The 16613-nt window shown below is 43.7% G+C and overlaps 1 protein-coding gene across 1 annotated transcript in view; it reads right to left on the bottom strand.

Annotated features, from left to right (window-relative positions):
* Positions 1 to 16613, bottom strand: part of myom3 (myomesin 3) — a 52552-nt gene that overhangs the window by 33118 nt on the left and 2821 nt on the right. Inside the window, exons 2-10 of the mRNA XM_053433424.1 lie at positions 15510 to 15635; positions 10207 to 10311; positions 5941 to 6094; positions 5612 to 5769; positions 4853 to 4945; positions 4195 to 4283; positions 2905 to 2949; positions 362 to 502; positions 119 to 280 (exon numbers count right to left, since the gene is read on the bottom strand). Of these exons, the coding sequence (XP_053289399.1) occupies positions 119 to 280; positions 362 to 502; positions 2905 to 2949; positions 4195 to 4283; positions 4853 to 4945; positions 5612 to 5769; positions 5941 to 6094; positions 10207 to 10311; positions 15510 to 15616 (1054 nt within the window). The 5' untranslated portion in view covers positions 15617 to 15635. The remainder of the gene's footprint in view (positions 1 to 118; positions 281 to 361; positions 503 to 2904; positions 2950 to 4194; positions 4284 to 4852; positions 4946 to 5611; positions 5770 to 5940; positions 6095 to 10206; positions 10312 to 15509; positions 15636 to 16613) is intronic.

Here is a 16613-nt window from a genome sequence, read left to right as displayed (position 1 = left end):
CCAGAAGTGTTGTGTGCCCTCAAACAGTTCCCTCACCCTCCATCGGCAAAGTGGTGAGAAGTGTTGATAAATGTCAGATGTATAAAAGTGAACAGGAACCGTTCCTGTTGGTCCTCACCTGTGATGTAAACAAAAGCCCTGTGTTCCTCACTTGAATCCCAGGTCTTCAGCTGCACAGTGTAAACACCTTCATGCTCCTTGTGTGCAGCCTTCAAAGTGATGGAAGCCTCATTGTCCACCGTCCTGAGGTCCACATTGTTGGACTGATGCAGCTGTACGCCTGGAAAAGGAGACGAAAGGGGAAACCCATTCAAACGGCCGATAAAGCCAGTTCGCACGACTCGTCTGTTATTCTGTTTACCGTCTCTGAACCAGCTGACGTCCTGCTGGTAGGGCAGCAGAGCCGAGGTGAAGGTGCACCTCAGGGTGAGACTATCCCCCTCCTTCACCCAGGTGGGCGGGAAGCAGCAGCCGAAGTGGGCCTCGTCCTCGAACCTCGATCCTAGAAGAGAAGTTGACACGAGGGATAAAAGGAAACAGGGAGAGGACGCATGAGAGATTGTGCAGAATTCGAAAAATACAATTAGCAGTAAACAGGAGGAAAACTGGCAAAAATAACAGTAAAAAGATAAAATGAAGAGGAGAGAAATATGTTATCACTGGGAGCCCACAGGGCAGAGATAAAACGGATATAGAAAAGTAAGTCCACTCCAGACACCAAAAAGGTTTTCCATAGAGATATCATTTTGTTTTGGGATTTTGCACAATAACACTGAGCTGACCTCCTTAGGACAAGCATGACAGGTAAAGAGGAGAGGAATGAGAAAGTAGAGGAGGATCGTGGCAAGATAGGAATAGATGTGAATGTTGTACGTATGAATCCAAAAGACAACAATCAATCAAGTGCACTCTCTGATGTCTCTGTATCATCGAGTACCTTTGTGCTGTGACATCACTTTGTCTTTATTCTCCGCTCGCTGTTACAAGCTCTTCAATTTCCCTCTCCGGTGACGGGAAGTGAAACGGAACAAAGCGAAACCATAGGAGCTTAATTAACTAAAAAGATCATCTCACGCAGATGGGCAGAGGGATAATAGACAGAGACCCTCTGCTTCATCCGAGAGAGACAAAGGACAGCGAGGAGAGGAGAGGCGTCCCCTTGAGGAAACAAAAGAGGACAGCGGTAAATCTGAAGATGTGACAATTTATTCTTTTTAAGTGAACAATTCCTGACAATTTTTTCCTTCAGCTACGATTCTCCCACTTGTCAAAGCAGCGAAGCAGCGCAGTCTGGAAGTGAGATATACACGTGTGCCACGAGGTCTCATCAAGTCCTATTCTCAGGGATGATCAGAGGGAGTGTGACATGTTTCTTATAATGATCATGTTCTGCTTAGCGGCTCTGACTATCACAGGGAACGTGTGCGTGGACCAGTTAGATCTCGGTGTTCCCATCATTCAGATGCTCAATCTCCTGCTTCCCCTCAGCGCGATGATGATTAAAAAGAATTCACCACAGTTGTGCTTTTGCTTATTGAGTGATTCATGTCGGTAAATGTGATAAAAATCAATTATCAGCCACAGAAGAAGCAGCGTGTAATTCCTCAGGAGGCCCTGATGCCATTACGAGCTGATGAAGCTTAATTCGAAATGATTACAACTTTGTTTCCTCGTGTGTGTGTGAGGTGTGGAATGTGTTGGCTGGTGCCGACACAGCGTTTCTGCAGCGTGGTTAATGTCGGTGTCAAAACGACACTGAACTCCAAAGTTAAAAACAGTTGAATAAGAAAGTATAAACTTGAATCATATGTATTTGTCCCAATCAGATGTAGGTCGTCCACAACATTTAAACATACACCTGATTTAATACAGCTCCTAACTTTGTGAAAAATTAAACAGATTGCACCCGGAATTTTGAAGTTTGAAATTTAGATATTCCTGCACGTTTGCATTGCTATAAGCTGAATGCTATCTGCATACTATGAATCCAAAATGAACCAGAATGACAACGACATAAAGGCTCACCATTGGTTTTCCTTCCAAGTGGTGGATTATAAGTATTATATGGGAGTATATGATGTGTAAAATCTGAATATATCTTTTAAAATATTGCATAGTATCCTCAAAACATATTTGATTGAGATAATGATCATGGTTTGGTTTATAAACTGCACAGTTTAGGTCCAGGAACAGTTTGTCTCCTCTTCAGGACATAAGCACTTGGTGGAGGTGTTGCATTCACTGTCAAAATAAATCAGCGTCGGCTGCAGATCGGGACGTGAACATCCGTCTCCTCCATCAAAGTTTCATGCCTTGCTGACCTCTCCATCCACCCTGAGAGTGTTCAGGCACGATGACCACATCTTAATTGAAAGACGAACATCAGCACAGCTCCAGTGGCCACATGCACAGTGAGCGCGATCAGATCCTGAGCAAGATCTGGCTGAAAATGTCTTCATCCTCACACATGGTGGAGGATAATTTAGGCCAAAGAGTGCCACAGCCAATACACGATGCTCCACAGCTCGGAGCAAAACGGAATAAATCCCCCTGCCGTCCCTGGAATGAAATATACATGAATGCCATGTCGGCTCATTTGGAAGCAAGGCTTTCGATCCCTATAGACACTATCCCCCTGTCTTACACTCCTACTCCCCTGGACACCCACACAGAAACACACAAACCGCCATGGCAAACAAACGCCTCCAACGCGCTGCCCCCTTTCAATCCATCCCCATCTTCCTTCACGAGGTGCAGCGTGTACAGCGGAGCAGAGATGTTGGGTCACGCTCTTCAAAGCTCTTCCCAGCCCACCCTGGTTCACTGGTGCGGGGAGGAACTTCAAAGGGCGGCGGAGAAAATGAAAGGGGACACTTTTCATTAGGGCCTTGGCGTGAAGCTTACCGGGGGTCTGCCAGCTCTCTGAACCGGCCCGGGCTCCTTGATATGCTGCATTGCAGAGCGGGGGGGGGGAGATGGGAGACAGAGACATAGTGAATGAGACCGTGAGGCGGCGGGAGATAGCGAGAGACAGCAGACAAATAAAACCTGGCAATGACACATTAATGCAAGTCACATCTAATACTCCCTTTAATCTATTTTTAACCCCCCCCCCCCCCCCCCCCCCCTGAAAAAAAAACCCTGTGAAATATTGATAGCGAGGAGAAACCTTCAACTGTCTCATTACAGCCCTGACCAGCTTATTGATGTACAGCATCAGGGCGCCTCACTGCCAGCCACAGCAGATAGGTGGTGGGTGGGGGGGGTCATTTAACAAGTGCAACAAAAAAAGAAAAGAAGCAGATTATTATTATGAATGTTTCTGCCACAGGGCTGTGAGGCTGTGGCAGTTATTACTCACCACTAACACCGAATGTCCTCGTCGTCATTTATTATGCATGAGATTTGCAATGGGATCTGTCTTCCCTGATTCTAAAGCTGTCGATTCTCATCCAAATTTCACGTTCATAGAGAGACACGGCCGTGTGGGGGGGGGGGGGGGGGGGGTGCGAAACGTAATCAACAGTTTTCTCTAGAAAACATAAACTACATCTGACTCCACCCATGATGAGAAGGGAGGCACATGGATGTGTCTGGTCATAATTTGGCTTTCAGACAGCTTCATCACCCTGAGGCCGTTAAATGAAAGTCAGACAAATAAATAAATCCCCATTTTAAAGCCGGATATATATTGGATTTTTTGAGGCCATTACCAGTACTGATGTTTGAAATTTGAAAAAACTTATCTTCTAATATTCATATTTCAAACCCACGGTAAACTGATTATGCGATATGAGAATTATGACCAAGACATTTACTGATTGCATGATTTGGACATTTCATTTTCTATAGTGTGTGTGTGTGGGGGGGGGGGGGGGGGGGGGGGGGGGGTTCAATGGAGTCAATCAGTACATTTTCATTTGTTAAAATGTCTGATTCCTGATGCTGAAGAGAAAGATCGACTGACTATTTATTGCATTTAAGCATTATTAGATGGTGTCAGTTTGAGTGATACAAGGTTTTGTTAAATATGGCTTTTGTAAAACCAGTACAACACTGTTTGTATAAAAAAATCTACACTTGAAGCCAATAAAATGTAAACACACACACTATGGATAAACAGGTTTTTATATTAGTGTGTCCAGCTGCGATAGGAGGTTGTGTAAAGCGGACATGACACATTAAGCTACTCACAGTTCACCACAAGTGTTGCGAAGGTCGTGGCCTCACCCAGGGGACTCCGAGCCACCACCTTATACTTGCCAGCATCTTCAGGGCAGCACCTTCACAGGATACAGAGTGAGTCACATGTTTGAAATCTGCACGATGTTGAAGTTGTTGCTGCAATGAGGACGTTCTGGAAACATTTTGGAGAACTAACCTACTTCCCTGTTGTGAATTAGGATTAAGATTGTGCTAGAGGAGACATGCAGTATTTAGTTTTCAGTTTGACAGCCATGTTTGATCTCATAACAGGATTTCATGATCTCACCCACCAGCTATTTACAGTAGCCCAGACTGGACAAACTAAAAACCTTTTGAGTTTTGATGACAACTGAAGGCGAACACAGGCTCTCTTCCCTGTTTGGAAGGGGAAGGGGGAGGTGAGGCTGCAACATGAAACTCCACCACTAGATGTCACTAAATCCTACACACTGTACCTTTAAAGAGAACTTTAATTTTATTCAAGGTAACGTGCCGTTTCATTTGGTTGCCTCATACATTATATTGCGTCATACCTGCTAGAACTTCAAACGATAAATGACTAAGGAAAAGCACACTGTTAGCCAGACCCTTAGCATGTGAAATCACATATTGTACATTTAATCAGGGATTCAAGCTTGTGACCTACCTTCTGATTTCCAGTGAGTTAAGTCCAAATTTTTGTTTCAGGCTGTAATTCCACGGCTGCTCAGATAAAATCAGGGGTGCACCATTTTTGTACCTGAGGTAAAAAGGTAAACAGGTTGAATTCAGTCAGACATTCAGGTTGTATAAACAATATTACATTAAAAGTGATCAACAGGCTTCACTTGGGTGCTTCACACCTTTTCCCACTGGCTATTAATAGGGGGCATTCGATCTCATTGTGCCATCGTGGAGAGGCAGGCGTTTGCAGCTCATTGAGCTTGATCCCATATCAGATGGTGGAACCCGGAGCTGCAGGTTATCAGTGCCTCAGCTGAGCTTCATGAATACTGAGCGCTCAGTCTTTTCATCAGCGAGTCTCACAGCAGCTCAAGTATCAAGGTCGACAGTTTGGCACGTAGCCCGAATTAACGCAGGTACTTTCATTTTAATACAGAGGTTGGTATTCAAGTCGTGTTGGTGTCATGATGCCCGTTTTTTTTGTTTTGCTGCTGTACATATCCTCATACTACCCCTCAAACTTTCAGAAGTTATAGCTTTCGATTGTTCCCTGAAAGGTATAATTAATGTTCATGAGACTTTTCCTCGTCTAACTAACTCCATTCATGAGGGAGATGAAAATTACCAAAAAAATGACACCAGTCTGTAATACGACCCCGACAATAGAATGTAATAGAAATGTCTTAAAGGTTTCACAGTGGGACTTTTAAGGCCAGAAGAATGGAGCGCTGCAGAGTCTTACCATGTGACCTTCGGGGGTGGACAGCCCTGGACGGTGCAGCAGAGGTTGACGGTCATGCCCTCCCAGACGCTGTGAGCCCTGAGTGGGATTGGAAAGTCTGGGACCTTCTGACTCAGGCGCTCCAGGTATCTCATGTGGGCGGATGCCTTCTGTTCCGCCTGAGGGCAAGACGAATACAGGAGAGGCTAAGTTTACAGATAGTTTCTGCAGATATGATGAAAAGTGAAAGTAACACACTGATACATGTATTCTGGTAATAACTTGAATGATCAGATGGTGACAAGGGACAACAAAAACATTAGTTCCTGAGACCGACACTTGCTCGGTACCTGTCTGCGAAGGGCCTTTCTGTCAATCCGTGTGCGTAACTCATGCTGGCCCCTGATCACAGCCAGCTCCACCTTCTCAGCCTCGTTTCCAAACATGGTCCATTTGTCTCTGTGATACTCTGCATCTGCAGCCAGTGTTTCCTTCAGGATCTCCCTGGTGGACGCAGCACACAGGTCAATATGTTAGGGAATGTTTTTCTGTTCTCAGACCAACTTGTTTTCAGCAGTAAATATGGCTTAAGAATTTAAATTGAGGCCACACAACCAGTCACAACAACAACAACACGTGTCCATCTGAGGACGTGACAAAAGCAGAGATTGTAAATATTTCCCCGGCACCTAAACATTTCACTCTGTCCAAATTTACAGACAAACACTACTGGTATGATATTTGGCAGCCTGTCGTTTAAAAGGCTCTGTGATGAGTTTGCTCCGGTTACACCCACGAGTCGTTTCGAACCCTCACACAAGTTCACGGGGTTCTGAGAAGTTTTTTTTTACGAGTGGAGAACATCAAGCCTCTCTGCCACGTCTGCTTCTCATCGCTGGGAGGAGACGCAGTGCAGGGTCCTCTCACATCTCCCTGGTGATGGATGCGCACCGCTCCAGGAATCCTTCAGGTGTGGACGGTTCAAAGCTACGGTGCGTCGCCGGCTGTGTCACATCCTTTACTTCTCTTTCATCAAGTTTGTCGTGAAGGAGATGGCAGATAGCTGTGATAGCCTATTCACTCAGAAGAAGTCTTCTATGCAGGTGGCATTGTAAGTAGAGCAGCTGTCACGGCTGTGGACTGAGGTTCAGGCCTGTTTTCTTATTTGACGTCTTCGCTGCAGATCAGTGAATCCCTATCTGGTCTGCATCTGCTGAACCTGCACTCATGGATATGTGCACGGTATATTAAGGCTGTTAATATACATGGACTCGCACACTCCCTCATGTACATGCATGTGCAGTTTACACACTCCAACTCACATGGTCATGAATTTTTCCTGACTTCTAAATACAGCATTTTAACGCTCCCCTCTCTCATCGCCTGAGGGGTGTGGATCCTGAGTAGCCTTTTGATTGACGCTCCCCAGGGCTTAATTATTTGAACACGTAACAAACACACACACACAAACACACACATGCACACACAGCCACAACAAACAGAGATGGCCACTGGGCCTACAGCGCACAAACAACATGAATAAACATTCAAATAATTACATATGCATAGATGCATTTGCAGACAAGTATACATGCAAACACACACCGGTAGCTTGAGGTTCCCAGAAACACGGGTTGTGGACCTTTCCTGCCACGGGCGTGTTTAGTAAAGTGTGTGTCTGTCAGTGCTTTTAATCTGAGGGCTCAGAGATTTTAAGCCTTGAGGGGAATGAACCACTGGAACACATCGAGTCAGCGGGTGAGAGGTTTTATAGCTTAATTATTGCTCCGAATGAAAATTTTAATATTGCTTATTGGTGTGACGAACAGCAAACCCCTCCTGCCAAGGGAAACTGGGCATGCATGAGTCAGCTGCATAATTTACATTGCTACCCCTTAACCAGCAGGAGGAGATAACGGAGAAGCCATTATGTGAATCAGACAGTAATGCGTGATTTGAGCCACACGCACCGGCGCAGGAAGAGCCGGCGCAAATCAAAACAAATGTCATGCTGCTTCATCCTGGACGACTCGGGCCTTCCAGAAATATGGAACCAATCCCAGAGAGCTCTCAACTTCATCCCCCCATCCGTCTGCTCTCATCCTGGGAGGAGTCAATCACCTTCTGCATCTTCAGGCTTTTTCAGCCTAAAATATCCACCCAGTCCAGATCTGTCTCACTGCTCCTGAGGCAGACGAGACTGGGGATGAATTGAGCTTTGGTTGGATGAGGAGGTGACCGTGTGTAATGTAGAGGGGTTTTAATGGGAGGAAAAAATATAACGGTGAGACAGAAAAAAGATGATTTGGAGCTAAAGCATGTTAGCGGATAGGGATGATGATGAGATGCAGGGATGTGGTGGGAGAACTAATGAGAAGCCAAGTTGGCAGCTTCACATTACTGCAGCAGCTGAGGTTCATTACTGTCAGATGTGTTTTTGTCTTTCAAGAGGCTGCGACTTCATCCTCGATGACTTCCTCCCCCTTTCACTCTCCCTCCTCGTCCACAGTGTCGTCTGCAAATGTCATTGTGACCCCTGTCAGTCCGCGTGTTCTCTCTTTGGCAGCCACCTCCCATCCACTGGCTCCTTTCATCGCTTTCAGAAGAATTTATCTGGTATTTTTAGCGGCGATGAAGAAGTCACGTCAAATCCTTTTTGACATAATACAAGTCCAATTCAGGTTCTGGATGAATTTGAGAAAAAGGCAAGAGAGGCTGTTGTTAATCCTCCAAAAGTGAAAGTGGTATTGAGTCCCAGCGCAGATACTCTGTGACCCGGACAGGACGAGGTGCCCCCACAGCAGGAGAGGGATTTCTGTAGAGGAAATTAGACCACAAGAGGCTTCCTGTTCCCTGTGACCTAAACATCCCCGCTGTGGGACTTTTAAAAAGAAGATATTCGGCCTCCTACTGGTAACAGCTGAGCAGTAATCCTGTCCTGAAAACATGATCCTAACACACTTAGAAAGATAAATATGTCTCACACTTCAACACAATCCTCTCAGATTCTGATTCAGGAGTTAAATACTTATCGTGATTGGCAGCAAATCAAGTCCAGCTTCCAAACACATGCTGACTTTTTAAAGCTCTAAACTTTGGTTAGTGAAATATAACCTGCACGTTATGAATTATAACATAATTAAGTTTTTAAGAGTCCTGCCTTAAGGAAGAACGGTTAATGATTGTGATTCGATTTTAAACTTTATTCAGGGCTTGTAACTGGTGATAATTTGTATTAATCATTAATCAGTTGATCTATACAAGTTATCAAAGGTTTTATGGTCCTTCACTCTAAACTACAGCCAGAGATGACATCTTCAAATTACTTTTTTTCCACCTAACTGTTCAAATTTAAAATCTATCATCAGGTGCGTTTCCTCATAGAATCACTTGAATAGCTTTCTGACCAATTAAACTAATCATCAACTCAAACTCTTCTCCAGTGAGACGTGACTCCTCTTCCGTCTCCGTCAATACAGAGGACCTAGTTCCTGCCGGAGGACTCAGTCGGATGGTTGTGGTTTATCGGCTTCATGACATGAGACGGCGAATGATGGGGCAGGTCCCCCCAGCTGGCCTTTCACTGACAGACGGGGCTGAAGAAAGAACTCTGATTCCCGTTGTTCACTGAGACTCTCGTGTTGTCAATGCAGAGAAAAGCTCCAGTGAGACTTGAATCCCCCCGAGTGAAGGAGAGAGAGGATGCAGTGACGGACTGATGGAGAGGACAGATGGAGATTTGAATTCGCTCCATCTCGTCAATTCATTTATTGTTGTAAACCTCAGCTATTAAAAGTTTTCAACAAAAAAAAAACGTTTTAATTATCTAAACTCTCTAAACCACTGTATCACTTAAGTTGCCAGCTGGGTGCTACAGCTTGTCTGTTGTATTAATGTGATTGCGCTGCAGGATGCTGGAGAAATAATAAAGCTTTCTGCCGTCTTTATGTCCCTATGTGCTCCTACAGCACAAATATGATTTAAAAACATTTTCATCTTAACTCTCTGTGTATTTTGTTATTATTTGTATTTGATTTATATTCTGTTATGGTCCTATACGTCTAAAATAAAGGTTAATTCACTGTAGCAATTTTTATTTGAAATTTACAAAATACTAATTAGATGCTTTCTATGAACCACATGAAAATCATATTAATCTTGTTGGGGATAGGTGATATGACAATATTATACCCTAAAATATTTATATAGCATAATAATTATTTAACTGCAAAACCTCATAAGCTGTCCTGTATTTGATATTTATAGTGTTTTTAGAAGAGTCTGGAATGTCATCAATTAATCAATCAATTTCTTTATGAACTTTATTAGAGCCTTTATTGTTTGGTCTATCAAAAATGATATTAGCCTCACAAACATTTGCGTCTCTGTTTATATTAACTAATAGGAAAGGTTTTATTTGACAGAATAAACAATGCACAAAAGATTAAAAAAGTTTATTTTTATGTAAAATATCAAGCCTCATTTACTCCATGATTTTATGCATTGCACTGCTGCGACATGATTTGATAGCTACATGAACGCACTACGTGAGTTGAGGGAGCAGTTGAGCAGATGTTCCTAATAAAGAGCTCACTGTGTGTGTTGTGTGTCCTCACCATGTCCTGTGTCGGGGGAAGCTGTCCCCGCCCAGGATCTCCTTGACGGACATGACGTCAGCCGGGATGATGGGATAGAAGTCTGAGTGGGAGGCGTCCTCATCACTGTGACATCCAGAGAACGATGAGGGAGGAAGGACACAAAGGCTGATTAACACAATCTGTCATCATCCAATGACACAGGTGAAGGATTAAAGAACAGAAATCCTCCCTCCACAGTTATTCATTCAGCTGATGGAGGGATTGAGAGCTCTCATAGGCACGCTATCCAATCCCAAGTTCATCAGACAGTTATTCTGCTCGGCCACTAGAAAGCAGCAGTGACTCTCCCTCCTCAGTGTGAGCGGCAGAGGAGGCCTCACGTCACTCAGAGCTCCAGTAATGCAGGCAAACACCAGAAACACGAGCTCTGATTCATTCTCAAACTCCAGGGGATTCGCTTTAAAGCCGGCAACTCTTATCCTACAAAAAGCTTCTGTAATGGATATATTCTGTCTCCTCCTCTTCCCCTCGTGAAGGACTCGCAAGATAAACAGTGACGAACCAGAATTCAGACAAAGAAAAAACAGCAAACTGCAAAAGAAAGAAGCGGAGGCTCTTTGAAAAACGTCAGTGTGTGTTGTTTGTCGCACTAACACTCTCTGTCAGTCTGTGCGGCTCGGGGGAAAGCAAGCGACGTGCAACACGGGAGATTTATCTCTGCCGAGCACAAACACTCATATCGATATTCGGAATTCAACTGATGTTCAAAATGCTGCTTTTGTGTTTCCTCTGCCAAGGTTGTTGTGTTTTCACCGTCATCTGTTTGTTATGTTGGCTGCTTTTGTTGTGTTTGTGAGAGAGATTATACAAAAGCTGCAGGACAGATTACCGTGAATCCTGGTGGAAGTTTGTGGTTATGAGTCAGAAAAGAACTTTGGTCCTGATCACGGGATTCCTCATCACTTTTTTTAACATCGGGAGTTATTTGGCTTTATCACCAGTTATTGACATGAGCTTTGAGCTGCCAGTGCAAACCCTGGAACCCTGATTGTAAAAATGCTAGGACCCAAATCATCTGCTTCTGCTCTCTCAGTGTTTCCTCTTTTTTCTGACTGGTGTCCACACACACACGCTCTATTGTTTACAGGGAGCTTATATAACAGGGAGCGACAGGAGCTGCTGGTGCGACAGCGGTAATGAACTCAAACAGGGTTTTGGATGTAATTCAATAGGTTGTTCAGGGGACAATGGCGGTTTGTAATTGTTACGGTTACAGGAGGTCATCAGCCGCGATGTGCGTTCTTTTAATCCACAATGTGTCTGTGTCCACTGGGGATGGAGCAGTTTGTGTTGTCGTCGCTTGACACGCAAATCAAAGACACTGCCAGTTGCTGTCTCACTGTATTTAGACTTGGTTAGTGTGTTTATCGCGGGCACATTGTCACGCAGACACACACAGACAGACAATAGATAGATGGTGTGTGTAAAGCTATACTCAGGCATGAGCTCACCATGTAAAGAGCCAACACTAAACTGAGCTGACCTTTGTGTGTGTCGTTGGGGACAAGGTCACTTGGGGCAAAGATGTTGAAAGACAATTTTGTTATAAAAGATACATTAATTTAAGTTTTTCTTTAATTCAGACGACTAATACACGTTTAATTCCAACCTCAGTGAGGTGATATTTTGAATTTGAATGCTTTTTATATACGTTTCTGTCTGTTTAATGGGTCTGGAGTTACATAAGCCTTTTGCCTAGTGCTATACTACATAACAGTACAACCCTTGAAAGGGCTAAACACAGAAATGACAAAGTTTGTCTGTCTGAGCTGTGTGTACACCCAGGTGTGCATTGCACGCCAACAACCACTACCTGGCCTCAGGTGATTCCTTTGAACCAGCCATCTTACAAATGGCAATGCAAATTGACGTTACTTCTCCTTTTCTTTTGTTTGTGAGCTGAGAGATTTCCCCTTTTCACAGCCCTCCGAGGACAACTTCTGCTTTTGCCGTCTTATTTTTTTCTCTGTTGTTTTGTTTAGGTTCCCTGAGTGTGTGCCGAGAGGCCCGGGCCGTTGAATAATGTAGCGTGGAGCTCGGGGGGGGGGGGTAGCACGGCCACGGATATATACACACACACGGACAGACACACTCATGGCATGCATACGAACATGAGCATGGAGGAACAACGCAAGGCAAAGCTTCAAAGACGGTTTAATGTGTTGTTTTTTTTTATAAATAACAGGCTTCCTCAAAAATATATTAACATGGTCGTAACCAGCAGGAGGAAACAAAAAAGAGGGAACCTGAGAGGCACTGGGTGATGCATTGTCGTCGTTGTTGTTGTGTGTACGTCAACAACTTGTGCTAAATCACAACCCATACCTGTGAGCGTATTGTGCAAACAAGGAGAAACAAAATACTTTTTTTTATTTAAACTGTTGTTGTGCGACTGTTGTGTTATTCAATAGCTTTGTGTGTGAAGCCGCCCGGAGGCGAAGCTGTTCAGTCTAACATGAAGATACATCTGAGTATTCTTCCACTGAGGGCGTTCGAAGTTGAAATTTCCAAATGCACCTGCTCTCTCTCTCTCTCTCTTTCTCTCTGGGTTCGTTTTTTTTTTTTTACACAGAAAAAGACATAAGCTCTTAGATCAACTGAACCAACAGTGATAGAATAATGATGGAATGGGTCCACATCCATTCATTTAGCGATGGAGACCCCCCAGGTTTGCCTAATTTAATGACTCACTGCAGCAGGGGGGCTCTTGAAAGGAAAGTAAATTTGACTTGAGACTATTCGAGCACAGTAGGAGCGAATCATACGAGATCTCACTGGACTCATTTGCCAGCGTTATTGAACTTTGTGTGCAATATCATTTCATATCTAATGCCCCACTGCAGCTGAACAGGCTACGTGTGTATGCTGCTGTATCCTCCCAGTATAGAGAATCTGAACATTACTATTACATCAAGGTCTGAGTGAGTGAAAGATTTAAAATCATGCAACTTGTAAAGAGCAGCAAATAATTAAAAAAAAGTTTTATTTACGACTTTGCTTGAAAAGTTTGATAAAAGCTCAATAAGGCAAAGTGCACTGGAGGCAGATGTAATGATAATTCACAGTTTCCACGTCCGGGTGGCTGCAAGGGTTCAGCATTACACCCCCCCCCCCCCCCCCCCCACAATAAACCTGTTCTTTGTTCTGTGCGTCTAACTTATGTGACAGCTGCAGTTCTCCTCCCTGATCGTTGTCGAGCTGTCACTCAGTCTCACGCGTCTGCTTGATGCGTCTGCAGCCAAACAAAGGAAATGTTTGTCTTGCTCTCAGCAGCTGTCATCAGGTTGTTTCTGGTGAAGGTATATTCACCCCCCCCCCCGGCCGCTGTTTCTTGAACTTGAGCTTTTAAACCACAAGAGAGGAAAAGGTTTCAAGTGCTCAGGAAAAGTCTGCAGAACCACTTCATGCACCGTGATCAAAAGTTTTATTTTCATCTGCATTTGTTTGTCAGTTTGCAGGATTACAGAAGAAACTACTATTACTACTAACTAGGTTTTGTGGAGGGGTGGGACATGAACCCATTAAATATCATATATATTCATTACTTTCTTTTACATTGTGTAAATGTATAATTTGGCGTTTTTCCATCTTGATAAGAGAAATAAGTCATGTTTAGAGGACTGTTATTTATGAGTGTGTGCAATTTGGTTTATATCTTATTTCAAGAGCTGCTGTATTTTACAACGCTTGCGATAGGGAACTCCCATTTTTCTATTTGTCTTGGAAACCAGCCGTTGAACTGGAACACCTTCTGTTTACTCGCCATTTCACCTAATATCCACAACACTATAACAATACTCCATTCACAGTAATTCAGCTGCAACTACACAATACTGAATTGGTTTATTTAGCGCTTCTATCTAGTAAATCGAGCCGAACTGCCCAAACAGAGAGGCCCTGGTGCGTACGTCTCTGTGGTGCAGTGGGACTCAGTGACAAGTGAATGTTGCATGAGTGTGCATTGAGCTCCCAGCTAATCCCACTGGTCCCCCGGCTGCACTTTGGTGAATGTGATGTCTCCCAGTGCTCAGAGTGAGCAGTCTGCCAAATGTTTCCCCTTAAACACAAACGTCATGTCATCCTGCCACTGAAAAAACAAATCAGCCGTGAACAGCTTTGCATCAATTATTCAACAATATACAAAATCAACTTTATCTGCTTCGTTATTTATTTAGATGTAAATTTGGGGCAGAGTCCGTGAACGCGGAGGCAGAATAAAGGACGATGTTCTCCGATGGTAAAACGTGGGTTTAACAAACAGCCTCAGTCTCAACTCGATCAATTAATCTGTTCCAAATTGTGTTTTTTCTAATAAATGAAGAAAAGTACCTAGTGTATGAGATAATTTCAAATATTAATCAGCTTGTTTCACGAGGTTTGTGGCCTCAAGCGTTTGTGTCCTGACACCAGAACAATGGCTTCCCTTATTTTGTCTCATTTCAAGATAATTTCTGAGAAATGCCTGAAGCCGGAGATACTGAGTTATTTCAACATGTTACCGGGATTTTTCTCTTGTTTTAATTAGAATCAGGGTGAAGGGCTGAACAAGAGACAAATGCCTTGTTAGGATGAGCATAGTTATTTTCACTGCTGTAGAATTCAGGTGGAACCTCTGAAGCTTCTGCTGAATAATTCTGATTATAGTTTATTTTTTCTGTCAGGAAAAGCAAAAGCAGTTTTGTTAGAAAGGTTATAATTCATAAGACTCTGGTCTGTGCTATTGGTGATCAAAATACATGAGCAGATGTCTCTTTAGTTTCATCGCAGTGAACAACAAATACAGTGAATTCTCCCAACTGTAGTTTTTTATGACTGGATTAAAGTAAACTTGTGTTTTTAAGGATAACGCAGTATTCTGTATTTTCCTTATTTTTTACAAAGACCTGAGCTAGGGATTCAAACAAATTATCAATTTGTTGTTATTGAGGATGTTAATAATTTAACTTTTTTTTTTAAATATTAAAGATATGTTTCTGCCCCAGAAGAAGAGCAGTTCAAAGAAGTAAGTCAGGTCCGTGAAGAGTTTACACAAACTTCGTTTTCTGTAGCAATGGTCTATTGTTAGAAATAACCTAAATATGGCTACACTCAAAACCTATTGTCGGTATCATAGATATCTTGATTTGAATGCAAAATTATTTTGGTTGGTTATTCTTCTGGATCCTGTTTTTAAACTATGAACGTCCATCCTCAAAATAATCTCTGATACATTTAGATCTCTGATGCTGTGTCCGGCCACATTTCGGTAACGGTGTTTGCACCTGGAAGTGAAGGTCCTCTTCTTGCTCTGGGAGGACAGCTGCATACTGTGAGACATCTTGGACGACCGCTCCTCCCGCTCGCTCTGCATCACCGTCCTGGTTTCCATGGTAACACTCGACCGGCACCTGTGGAGGAGGAGGGGGGGGGGGGGGGGGGGGGGGTAGCTGAGCGATGAAGGTGCAGGAGAACGTGGGAGGCAGAGCGAGGCAGAGCGAGGCAGAGCGAGGCAGAGCGGCAGCGGGGCCCTCAAAACAGGTCAATCTGAGGAGGGCTGTTTTAGACAGGGTAAAAAAAGTGTTGTTTTAAATGATCCTTGTGGTATTTTGACCAAAATATGTTACAGACATTTCATGAAGACCCCAAGGAGCCATATCAACTGTGGTAAAACGGGCACACGAAGAGTCCTTTAAAAGAAGTCAACAGCCTCCAGTGACTGAAGCGACCCAATCGACGACGTCTCAGACGAGCTGCTAAGTGAACGGCCACTTTGCAGGAAAACATTCTGCAGCCCAGGCAACAGGCAACAACTATTTATTTTGTGCTTTGTATTCAAAAGACGCCTCAGAGGTGCATCTCTAGTTCTCCTGCCGAGTGGAGGTGGTTAAGTAATGACTGTTCCATTTCGTCGGGGTGCAGAATTGTCAAATCAGTCTCCAGCCTCCACTCCAGAGAATTGTAATTGGGCCAAAGGATTTGCTAAATATATGCAAATTGCTAACTGCACCATTTAGATATGTAATGAACAAGTGCTCTCTAAAAGTGCATCAGTCTTATATCTTAAGTGTTGGGACCAGTGTTAATTTCGTTGACGAAGACGATGACGAAATATATTCGTTAACGACCTTTTTTCCATGACGAAGACGAGACGAAGACGTAACGAAAACGAATCTTTGAAAATAAAAACTATGACGAAATCTATTTTAATTTTCGTTGACGAGACGAGACGAGACGAAAATGTTGGTGGTTGACTAAGTCACAATAATTTTTAAAACATCATCGTATCAGGCCGTCATGAAGTATCAGGAGCGGGCGAGTGAGTGTGTCTGTGTGTGTCTGTGTGTGTGTGCGCCCCAGATAGCGCTCCGGTCCGTAGCTCCGCCCCC

Source organism: Pleuronectes platessa, chromosome 10 (assembly GCF_947347685.1).
Source record: "Pleuronectes platessa chromosome 10, fPlePla1.1, whole genome shotgun sequence".
In the NCBI taxonomy this organism is placed as follows: domain Eukaryota; kingdom Metazoa; phylum Chordata; class Actinopteri; order Pleuronectiformes; family Pleuronectidae; genus Pleuronectes; species Pleuronectes platessa.
Note: the sequence above shows the minus strand (reverse complement) of the source record. Positions and strands in the feature narration are given on the sequence as shown.